The sequence below is a fragment of the Narcine bancroftii genome, chromosome 4, assembly GCF_036971445.1.
Source record: "Narcine bancroftii isolate sNarBan1 chromosome 4, sNarBan1.hap1, whole genome shotgun sequence".
Classification (NCBI taxonomy): domain Eukaryota; kingdom Metazoa; phylum Chordata; class Chondrichthyes; order Torpediniformes; family Narcinidae; genus Narcine; species Narcine bancroftii.
In genome coordinates this window covers 4,909,586-4,922,078 of record NC_091472.1, presented here as the reverse complement: position 1 = coordinate 4,922,078, position 12,493 = coordinate 4,909,586, and the positions used below count along the sequence as shown (strand labels likewise).

At 46.9% G+C, this 12,493-nt stretch overlaps 1 protein-coding gene across 2 annotated transcripts in view; it reads right to left on the bottom strand.

Annotated features, from left to right (window-relative positions):
• Nucleotides 1-12,493, bottom strand: part of col12a1a (collagen, type XII, alpha 1a) — a 363,032-nt gene that overhangs the window by 141,936 nt on the left and 208,603 nt on the right. For both annotated transcript variants that reach the window (XM_069930690.1, XM_069930692.1), the window contains exons 36-38: nucleotides 12,311-12,453; nucleotides 12,029-12,158; nucleotides 4,554-4,673 (exon numbers count right to left, since the gene is read on the bottom strand). In XM_069930690.1, the coding sequence (XP_069786791.1) occupies nucleotides 4,554-4,673; nucleotides 12,029-12,158; nucleotides 12,311-12,453 (393 nt within the window). The remainder of the gene's footprint in view (nucleotides 1-4,553; nucleotides 4,674-12,028; nucleotides 12,159-12,310; nucleotides 12,454-12,493) is intronic.

Sequence of the window (12,493 nt, the reverse complement as noted above, 5' to 3'; positions counted from 1 at the left end):
GAGTAATTGGGCTGATGGTTATTTTCATCTTTTTGCCTAAAAACCATGACAAAATGTTCCAATTCCCTCCCCTCATTGTGTTCGAACACAACTTCTTGCGCCAGTATTTTCCTTGTGGTTCCATCCAGAACCAGATGTCAAACTAAGTGAAAGCTGTTTGTGGCTGAAGTTCATACACTTTATTGGAGATTGCGCTGAATACTACACAGAGCCCCTTCCTTCTGCCTTAATTAATCCTGCAACATCCCATTCAATTATGACACTAGTTATGATGACAGAACAGCCCCATGACGTTTCCAGGCTCGTAATGGTTTGCCTAAACTTCATCAAAGTGATAATACCTCAGGGGTCGTAGGGAACAAAACAGATGCAAGAAAGCCAGACGTGGAACCTAACAACACCCCCCCATCCCCCGCTGGCTCAATGTAAATTCTTTTTGTATTTGTTTTTCATTAACACATGAGGAATTATAAATAGAGCAGCATCAAACTGTCAAACCGACAGCTCTTTACAGAGAGGTCCACCTTCCCCATTCTGGCCCTTCATAGAAAACTACAGCACAGTACAGGTTCCTTTAAAAAATCTCCTAAATGCTCCCTGGCCCGTAACCCTCTATTTTTCTTCCATCCTTATTCCAGCCTCCACCCCCATTCCCACCAAGGCATTCCAGGCACCCACAATTCTCTGTGTTAAAAAAAAACTTACCCTTGACGCCTCCCCTAATCTTCTCTCCCTTCACTTTGTACACATGTCCTCTGGTATTTGCTAGTCCAAGCCCAGCATCCCATTGGCCTTCTTAACTATCCAATCAAACTCTGCGGCGACCTTGAGGGATGTATGGATTTGAATCCAGAGGTCCCTCCATTTATCCATACTCTAAAGTAACCAACCATTAACCCTGTTCTCAGCCTTCTGGTTGGTCCTTCCAAGGTGCATCACCTCACACTTCTCCGGTTTGAACTCCATATGCCACTTTTCTGCCCAACTTTGCATCCTGTCTATATCTTTCAAAAACATCTCAGCTCCCTCCACAACTCCTTCAACCTTCATATCATCCACAAATTTACTGGCCCATCCTTCTGCCTCTTCATCCAGATCTTTAATAAAAAGTACAAAGAGCAGGGGTCCCAGAATCAACCCCTGCAGTACTCCACTAGTCACTGACCTCCAGGCAGAATACTTTTCCTTCCACTACTATTCTCTGCTTTCTACATGCAATTGTTATTTTTTTATCCACACCACCAAGGTTCCTTCGATCCCATGACTTTCGTAGCCAATTAAAGTCAAGCCTTCCATTTCCAGGGCCCTCAGATCTGGGCAATACACTTCCTTAATCCTCTGATCCCATCTGCGTTGATTTTCCATCTGGGCACTCTCCAACCGGACGGCCTTGTAACGCCACTGAATGCCCTCAGAGACCAGTGAGGTGTACAAACAGGCTTTTAATAGCTTACGATCAATGGCCAGTGGACACAATAGTCCTCAGGTGAATCTAAGGTAAGGCAGGACAAGCAGGGTTTAGATTGGGGTAGGTGAGGGTGAAGCCAGGGGAGGAGCCTGCCATCTGAACAATACATAGACAGTGAATTCCAGTTCACTGCAGGCATTAACAGCGGTTTCTGCTTTGCCTACTCCTTTCCCTTTCCAATTGTCTTCGAGACATAGAACCATAGCACATTACAACACACAAACAGGCCCCTTCAGCCCTTCTAGTCAATGCTAATCCATTTTTTTGCCTAATCTCACTGATCTGTACTGTGTCCATATCCCTCCATATGACTCCCATCCATGTACTTGTCTAAATTCTTCTTCAGTGCTTAAAATTGAGCCCATATTCACCAAATACTAGAGCGCATCGGATGTCCCCCAAAGTTCCTCAACATGATTATCCAACTGCACGAAAACCAACAAGGTCGGGTCAGATACAGCAATGAGCTCTCTGAACCCTTCTCCATTAACAATGGCGTGAAGCAAGGCTGTGTTCTGGCACCAACCCTCTTTTCAATCTTCTTCAGCATGATGCTGAACCAAGCCATGAAAGACCCCAACAATGAAGACGCTGTTTACATCCGGTACCGCACGGATGGCAGTCTCTTCAATCTGAGGCGCCTGCAAGCTCACACCAAGACACAAGAGAAACTTGTCCGTGAACTACTCTTTGCAGACGATGCCGCTTTAGTTGCCCATTCAGAGCCAGCTCTTCAGCGCTTGACGTCCTGCTTTGCGGAAACTGCCAAAATGTTTGGCCTGGAAGTCAGCCTAAAGAAAACTGAGGTCCTCCATCAGCCAGCTCCCCACCATGATTACCAGCCCCCCCACATCTCCATCGGGCACACAAAACTCAAAACGGTCAACCAGTTTACCTATCTCGGCTGCACCATTTCATCAGATGCAAGGATCGACAATGAGATAGACAACAGACTCGCCAAGGCAAATAGCGCCTTTGGAAGACTACACAAAAGAGTCTGGAAAAACAACCAACTGAAAAACCTCACAAAGATAAGCGTATACAGAGCCGTTGTCATACCCACACTCCTGTTCGGCTCCGAATCATGGGTCCTCTACCGGCACCACCTACGGCTCCTAGAACGCTTCCACCAGCGTTGTCTCCGCTCCATCCTCAACATTCATTGGAGCGCTTTCATCCCTAACGTCGAAGTACTCGAGATGGCAGAGGTCGACAGCATCGAGTCCACGCTGCTGAAGATCCAGCTGCGCTGGATGGGTCACGTCTCCAGAATGGAGGACCATCGCCTTCCCAAGATCGTGTTATATGGCGAGCTCTCCACTGGCCACCGTGACAGAGGTGCACCAAAGAAAAGGTACAAGGACTGCCTAAAGAAATCTCTTGGTGCCTGCCACATTGACCACCGCCAGTGGGCTGATATCGCCTCAAACCGTGCATCTTGGCGCCTCACAGATCGGCGGGCAGCAACCTCCTTTGAAGAAGACCGCAGAGCCTACCTCACTGACAAAAGGCAAAGGAGGAAAAACCCAACACCCAACCCCAACCAACTAATTTTCCCCTGCAACCGCTGCAATCGTGTCTGCCTGTCCCGCATCGGACTTGTCAGCCACAAACGAGCCTGCAGCTGACGTGGACTTTTTACCCCCTCCATAAATCTTCGTCCGCGAAGCCAAGCCAAAGAAAGATATTCACCACTTCAGCTGGCAGCTCAGTCCACCCTCTCACCACTCTCTGTGTGAAGAAGGTCCCCGTCATGATCCCCCTAAATTTTTCCCTTAATCCCTGTCCTCTGATTTGTATCTCACCCACCCTCAGTGGAAAAATCTTACCTACATTTACTCTGTCTGTCCCCCTCATAATTTTAAATACCTCAATCAATTCTACCCTCATTCTTCTTCACTCCAGGGAATAAAGTCCTAATCTTTCCTTGTACCTCAGTTCCTGAAGTCCGGGCAACATCCTAGTAAATCTTCTCTGCACTCTTTCAATCTTATTGATACCTTTCCTGTAGTTCAGTGACCATATTTGGCCTCACTAATGTCTTCTACAACTTTACCTAACATCCCAACTTCTGGACTCAATACCTTGAGCAACCAACCAATCTTAACTCACCACCCCCTTCCCTCCCTACTCACAGAGAGACACATTCCTCCTCCCTCTGTTTGCTGCTGTCCTCTCCCTCCTTTATCCACCTCCTGCCTGTGCTCCTCCCCACACCTCTCCCGACCCCACCGTTTTGTTTGGACGCCTGCCGACATTTTTCCACACCTCCATGAAAGACTCAAGCCCAAAATGTCGGTCTTTATCTTTATCTTTGCGGTATGAAGGTCCCTGTTTGACCTGCTGACTCTCTCCAGCCTTGTGTTTTTACTTCAACCACAGTGTCTGCAGACTTCTGAGCTTGACTCCTTAACCCTCTGTCCTTCTTTGAGATACAATTCACAACCAACCAACCAACCTTGTGTCTTCATATCTTGTTGTGTGGACTGGTATCAAGATTTGCATGAAAGTGTTCCTGAGAAGCATATTACACTATTGACTGTTTAAACCAATGGTTCTCAGCCTTTTTCTTTCCACCCACTAATCCCTTACTGATCATAGAGCACCTATGGCATAGGGATTACTTAAAGTGGGATGTGAAAGGTTGAGAACCACAAGTTTAAAGGATTCTACATGCATTTTCATTTCTGTTATCGGACTCATCACAAGAACTCCAGAAACGGTAAGAATCGGCCGAGCGTTATCGGCTTCAGATAAGTTAGGAGGAGAAAAATTTTATGTAGGTTGGCACAACATCATGGGTCAAGCGATCTGCACTGTGTTCTTTACAAACAAGTCCCTCAGAGTCTATAGAACGAATGTTTCGGGCCAGAGCCCTTCCTCAAGGTATGAGTAAAACCCAAAGAAGGCTACAGGTCCGAAACATTGGTAATATACGGACGCTGAGTTCCTCCGTCATTTTGACCACAATCACAGTATCTGAAGACTTTGGTGTTTTACGGAGGCCTTAAAAAGCCCTAAGTCCTTTAAGGAAAAACAAATAAAAGACGAACATTGATGGCAGGTGCAGCAGAGACGAACCTACCTGTGGGCTGATAAACAAGCTTGTACCCTAGCACCGGTGATGGAGCGGGGTCCCAAGTCACACGGAATCGAGTGTACCATTCGTCAGAAACCCGAAGATTGCGTGGTTCCAGCAGCCCCACTGGGAAGCAAAAACAAGGTGTGTTATAGAGGGAGAATACACCCCAGGCCCAGGAGATGGGCTCCTGTTACTCAGCTTGGTCTTTAGCAGTCTAGATTTGAACAGAAGTATTATCAAGTACAAATTCTGAAAATAAGTGTTGTAATGTGGGACGGTTACTGCAGAGAAATGGATCGGAGGTCAATCCCACAGGACCATAAGAGTGGCAGAGAGGATCACTGGACTCTCCCCTCCCCCGACTCATTAATGTGATCTAACGGGATCGTTGTCATGCAAAATCATGAAGGACCCCCTCCCTCCCCACACACAGCAACGTTCAGCTGCTCCCGTTGGGGAAGAGATCCAGGAGGATCAGAGCCGGCACCACCAGGCTGAGGAACAGCTTCTTCCCACAGGCAGTGAGAACGGTGGACGACCAAAGGAATGGCTCGCACTGACCCTCCCCGAGACTCTCATATTCATGAAACAATACGAATTTATTTATTTGTTTACATGAAATATTGGTCCTGTGTATGTATTTTTTGTCTGTATGTGTGTCTGCGTGTTTCCCCGCCGAGGACTGGAGAATGCTATTTCGTCACGTTGTGCTTGTACAATCAGATGACAATAGACTTGACAAAATATAACATGGAAAACTGACAAACCTAGAAACTGAATTCTACTTATTTTTCCAGACTCTGGACTTTTCAGACTGTGTTGAACAACCAGATTTCCCGACTAAAATTTACAGAGCTCCCAAGTGGCTCTTATCTTGAGAAGGGGTGTCAAAGAGAGGTCTCTGCACCTCCGGACAGGGCCACAAAGCAGCTTGTGACAGCAGTTGGTGCAGTGGAAGAGGCAGGTCCCTTGCATCTCCAACGATGCAGGGTGGATGCTGGACTTTGCTGCTGAGCGTGTCGAGCTTGCACGTTCTCCGTATGACGAATCCCCCCCCCCCCCAACACAAAGAGGTGCAGCTGACAGGTTAACTTGGCTGCTTTAAGTTGCCTCTGTCATGTTACGTGAGTGATCAGGTGGGAATGTAGGGAGAACACAACACAGGGCTGGTGCCAATGGAAGGCTGATGGTCAACGTTGACGCGATGGTGGGGGTTAGGACCTGTTTCCATGCTCTATGAGAAATCAGGGAAGGGCATCAACTGGTAAAGGCACATTTCTGCACAGCCGACACTGCAACAACTGGGTAGCAGCCAGTGAACAGAGAAAAGCTGCAGACAAGGCATGGTTGGTGCAGCGGTTATTGCAATGCCTTTACAACACCAGCGATCGAGAGGGTTCGAATCCTGCTCTGTCTTGTCAGGAGTTTGTACCTCCTCCCCATGTCTGCGTGGGTTTTCCCCGGGGGCTATGGTTTCCTCCCACCACTCAATTGACAATGTGCTATGGGTACACGAGTAGGCCATTTGGCCCTTCGAGCCAGCACCACCATTCAAAACGCACTGGGGTGTGTAGGTTAATTGGGTGTAAATTGGGCGGCCAGTTACCATGCTGTAGGTCTAAATTATTTTAAAACATAAATTTAGAAGGATCCAGGTTGCCTTAGTAGTTAGCACAAAGCTATTACAGAATCTCTGTAAGGAGTTTGTACGTTCTTCTCATGTCTGCGTGGCTTTTCCCTGGGGGCTCTGGTTTTATCCCACCCTCAAAAATGTACCAGTGGGGGAGGGTGGGATAACTGGGGTATTTGGACAGCATGGGCTCATGGCCCAGTCAGGCCTGTTACCGTGCTCTACGACTAATTTAAAAATATAAAAGGGCTCCCAGGTGAGCTAAATGAGCCACTGATGTTTGCGAGGAAGAATGTCCTGTGTCACGAGGACTGGAGGCTCACCGAAACAACCAGAGGAACAGCCTTCAGTTGTCTCCTCAGAGAAATCATGAATAATGAAGCAATGCTGAAATGAACTTTATGTCTTCATGACAAATGAAGACCATTGCAAAGATTGTGCCTTCTTGAAACCACACAGGTAAATTGTGTCAAACACGATCTTTCACTACATCCACACAATATCTGACTCACGTTAGCCTGTCTCCCCTCCAGCGTCTCTGACTACACTTCCCGCAGCTCTGGGATATATTTTAGAAAGGTTACAAACTCCGGGAAGGCAGAGGACTGGCACAGGCACTGGAGAAGGGAGAGAACACACCCCCACACACCCCCCCAAGTTTGAGAAGGAAAAGCAGAAGAGACGACCCATGGGATGGTGGCGGCGGACCAGTGAGGGGCTCTGAGGCTGAGGAACATACAGGGGGGACTACTGGTGTCTCGAGGCAAGGAACCCATGCAGGCTGTGGCCTGCTGTAGGCTTTGGTCAAGGGGCTCACAACCAGGCTGCAGACTGCTGGAGACTGGCTCAAAACTGGCTGAAGGGGGAACCAGGTTTTAGAACCGGGCTATGAGAGGGTGCTGAAGGGCTCCCTATCGTGTCGGAGGTTTGGATCTGGAGCTTGAGCTGGCTGATGGCTTGGTCTGGACTCTGTGTGGATGTGGAGACTGCGGGAATCCACAGACACTCGGTGACTTCCGGGGGGGACTCTCTTTTCCTTCACTTTCTCTGACTGTATAAGATGCTTCAGGTAATTTCTGCCGATGGCGAATCTGTCAGCCTTACAGTAGACGAAAAGCAAATTTGTGTAACCATATAACCATATAACAATTACAGTACAGAAATAGGCCATCTCGGCCCTTCTAGTCCACACCGAACCAAGTCCTCTCCTCTAGTTCCACCTACCAGCCCCCTACCCATAACCTTCATTCCCCTCCCAGCCATACTGATCCAATTTTCCCTTAAATGGCAAAATAGAACCTGCCGCCACGACTTCTCCCGGAAGCTCATTCCACACGGCCACCACTCACTGAGTGAAGAAGATCCCCCTCATGTTACTTCTAAACTTTTGCCCCTTAACTCATGACCTTGTTTCAATCTCTCCTACTCTCAATGGAAAAAGCCTATCCACATCAACTCTATCTATCCCCTCATGATCTTAAATACCTCGATCAAATCCCCCCTCCATCTTCTACGCTCCAAAGAATAAAGACCTAATCTGCTCAATCTTTCTTTCTTTGTAATCTAGATTCTGAAACCCAGGTAACATTTTCGTAAATCTTCTCTGCACTCTCTCTACCTTCCCATAAATCGGTGACCAGAACTGTACACAATATTCTAAATTTGGCTTCACCAATGCCTTGACCTCCCAACTCCTGTATTCTATGCTTTGATTTATAAAGGCGAGCAGACTAAAACCCTTCTTCACCACATTGCACTGTCTCTGTACGTGAGAGTAAATTGAATCTTGTTTCTATTAAAGGGCTCTTCACACCCCGATTACACTCCTCTTCTCCCTCCCTCCCACTGTGAAATTCAAGGCATCACCTTCAGATTCAAGGACAGTTGAATTAGAGTATTGAACAGATTTCCCATAAGTAAAAGCTGACCTGTCACTCTCACAACCCTCCCCATTATAGCCCTTGGACTGTTTTTAACTGCAATTTTCTGATGAAACTAGATTCTGCACTTTATGACTTCCATTATTTGCTGTGTTATGCGGCACCGTCTGCGAGGAGTTATACATTCCCCCCGTGTCTGCATAGGTTTCCTCTGGGAGCTCCAGTTTCCTCCCACCCTTCAACAATATGGGGAATTGTAGGTTAATTTGGGTGCAATTGGGCAGCATGAGCTTAAATGGCTGGAATCAGCCTCTACCGTGCTATAAATAAAAAACAAACATCTGAGTCACGTATGTATGGAGATTGGGTAAGGTTGGCAGCAGATTATTTTTTAAAATTTAGACATACAGAACGGTAACAGGCCATTCCAGCCCACGAGTCTGCACTGCCCAATTTACACCCAATTAACCAACAACCCACGGTGCGTCTCGAACAGTGGGAGGAAATCAGAGCCCTCCGGAGAAAACTCACACAGACACGGGGAGAACATACAAACTCCTTACAGATAGCACGGGATTCAAACCCTGGTCCCGATCGCTGGCGCTGTAAAGGCGTTGCGCTCACCACTACTCCAACCTTGCCACCTTCTTCACTGAAGTGAATTTTTTTTCCACACAGATGGAATGAGTTGCCAGAGGAGGTACTATTGCAACGTTTAAGAAAATAATTGGGTGGATGGCTTAGATGGGTTTGGACGGATATGGGCCAAAAGCATGCAGGTGGGACTCGTGTGGACGGGACATTTTAGTTAGCGTGGGTAAGATGGGTCGTAGAGTCTGTTTCCACGAAGTACAGCTATAAAATACCTGCCTTTAATTTGATTGTTATGTTTGCTGAAACCAGCTTTCCATTTAATCTGAAGTCTGGTGAGATTTGAACTCGGGAATATTTAGGGAACACATCAGGTTATAAAGATTTGGAACAAGCTGTCAGAAAATGTTTCCTGGGTTTTAGAATCTAGATCACGAAGAAAGATTGAGCAGATTAGGTCTTTATTCCATGGAGCGTGGAAGGTTGAGGGGGGGTTTGATAGAGGTATTTAAGATTATGAGGGGGATAGGTAGAGTTGATGTGGATAGGCTTTTTCCCTTGAAGGTTGGAGAGATTGAAGTAACATGAGGGGGAACCTCTTCACTCAGAGAGTGGTGGCTGAGTGGAATGAGCTTCCGGGAGAAGAAGTGGCGGCAGGGTCCTCTTTGCCATTTAAGGAAAAATTGGATAGGTATATGGATGGGAGGGCAGGGTGCAGGTAGGTGGGACTAGAGGAAAATACTTAGTTTGATGCGGACTAGAAGGGCCAAAATGGCCTGTTTCCGTTCTGTAATTCTTATATGGTTATATGAAATCAAATTTCATGGAGTCTTCCATAAGCAATCGAACATGCACTCAAGGATGCCATTTTGCAGGAGTGAATGGATAAAAGCCAGGCTCGGGACAGCACTGGAGAGTTCTTTCAAAGTTCTGGCAGAGACCCAGTGAGCTGGATGTCCCCTCGAGTGCTGGAAGAGTGTATGATGTATAATTCTACAGGGGAGACCTTTTATGTGGAGAGTAATGGTAGTACGAACCACATTGCCTGAACGAGACTTTCAAAAAGAAATTGGATAAATGCTTGGAAAACAACATTCACAAGTGATGAGGGAAGACTAGTGTGGAATTAATTGAACAGCTCTTTCAAAGAGCCGACCAGTCAAGTGGCCTCTCCATGAACAATGATAACCATGATTAAACACATATGTATCCTGACGAGGAATGAATAGTAAAAAGCTCAGGAAAAGTGCCAGTGTGGTATTTTATCATCTTCTCATGGTGAAACCACGGAGCAGTAAAATACAACGAGCTCCCAGAAAAACTAGAGAGGGCTGGAGATAAGGATTGTTCTCTGACCGTGTAATCAGAACTCCAAACTCTCTACTAAAACTCTGTGGTTTCAATATCTTGCATGTTATTTCTACTGTGGAATAGTGGATGTGTAATAAAAATGACATTTTCCTCGAGGAGTAGCTGGCATTCCCTGAGATATCAAGTCAGTCATTTTGACGCACTCCTCGGAATGAACCGTGACTGTGCCTCAAGCATAGTGTGCCAATATTGAAAGGGATGAACTGAATAAATGTCGAAAGGTTATTTCCCATAGTAGGTGAGTCAAGGTCAGTGGTTCGCAACGTTTCTTTGCCACGCACATGCCCCCTAAACAACAACAGAGCCCCTGAGGCATACAGTGCTCTGCGATTAGCAGGGTATTACTTAAGCTGGTATGTGTGTGGATAGAACAAGCTTGAGAACCACTGGCCCAAGACCAGAGGGCACAACGTCAGGATTGAAGGGCATCCACTTCGAACAGAGGTGCGGAGTAATTTTGTCAGCCAGAGGGCGGTGAACCTGTGGAATTTGTCACCACAGGCGGTGGTGGAGGCCGGGTCATTGGGTGCATTTGAGGCAGAGATGGACACGTTCTTCATTAGCCGGGGCATCCAAGGTAATGGAAGGAAGGCCGGGCAGTGGGGGAAAATGGCTCGGCTCATGATTAAGGGGCAGGGCAGACTCGATGGGATGAATAGCCTATTTCTGCTGCTTTGTCTCAGGGTCTAATATTGACAGGGGTGTTATAGATCGAATGCCAACACTTTTCTTGGGACCCGTTCAGAGCCCTTACTTGCTGCAAAGTCTGGGAGTGTGGGCGAAAGGTGGGGCTCCCAATAAAAAGGCAACATTTTCAAGGAAAGCAGGGCTCAGTCAATATAACAAACATGAACACAATCAACAGGCCAATATCGTTGAAGCTGATTCCCTTATTGTCATGAAATCATTCAGAAAATCTGTGACTGTGCCTTCTGCCTACCTAAAGGGCAGTCAAAGATTCCCCATGAGTATTGCCCAGTGCCCCTTTCAGTAAGAATGAGAAGTGAAAGGGTGTCCCTTCAGTTGCTAAATATCCCTGATGTTGTGAGCATTTTTAATTTTGATACCTGCTCTAGCTCATTTGCATCTGGAGTCAGAAGGTTTTCAAGTCAAGTTTATTGTCGTCTGATTTTCAAGTACAACCCGACGAAGCCACGATCTCCGGTCCTCGGTGCAAAACACACAGACAGACAACCAGACGTAACACACATACAGACAAACAATCAAATCCCATGGGCTTCAGGTTCCATTCCATATTGACTGAAATCCATGATTTCCATGACATCCATGGACTCTATCGCAAGTTTCCACCCTGATGTTGTCCTTCAACAGGTGAGTGATGAGGAATCTCACCGGATGGTTTGAAAACCGCAGCTCACACTTATAGCTTGAGTAATGCAATCGTCTTCAAACTATCATTGCTCTGGAACCCTATTATGTTTATTAGCGAGAATGTGGAACGAGCTGCCAGCTGAAGTGGTGAAGGCGGGCTCAGTTCTAACATTTAAGAAGAATTTGGACAGGTTCATGGATGGGAGAGGTGTAGAGGCCTATGGACTGGGTGGAGGCCAGTGGGACTAGACAAAAAAAATGGCTCAGGACAGACTACAAGGGCCGAAGGGGCCTGTTTCAGTGGTGTAATGCTCTATAATAATGACGATCCATTAAAATATGCATGTCTTGAAATGTATCATATAAATTCGGCTTTCAGTCCTTGAATGCTCATTGATTCCACTCTAATGCCATACTTCTTGTGAAGAATGGCCACTACGTTATAACTTTGTCACAGAACCAATGAACTAACAAGTGCCCAAACTGATGTTGGCCCAGCAGTGTAAAATTGCACTGTCGCTTCTATGCTGCCTGCAGGATCCAAGCAACTGGGCACAAGGCCAAACAGAAGTTCCATTTACTGTCCATTTAATAGCTGACAAAGACCAGTGATTATTTTCTCCCGCCCACACGAATGGAAGGAAAAAATGCACCAACGAATTAAAGGTGGTCACCTGTCCTCCCGTCTCCAGTCAGCAGACCTCCGTCCCCGTCATCGTACATGGCCACCACGTTAATTCTGTACGGGGTATCAGGCATGAGTGGCTGCAAGATTGCATTGTTTCTCCTACCAGGAACGAACGTCTGGAACAACAAAGAAAAGTAAGACTCCCATTAAAAGAATCCAAGAGAGGTGAGAGTCGGAAGTGAGGGAGAGGGAGACAGGCCACTGGCGTCGTGTCAAGTTATTTAGTTAGCAATTAAACCTCTGCGTCCAATTGCAGGGGAGTACTTACAAACTCCTCAATCGGGTCTCCTGTGGTTGGAGCGTATATAATCCGGTACTGCTGAACTGGGCCCTCCGCATGGTCCCAGCTCACACTGAGGCTGTTAGTGGTGGCATCGTACACTCTCATGTTCCTTGGCCCACTACGAGTTACTGCGGGAACAAGCACGTCAAGTGAAAAGGAGACCGTGAT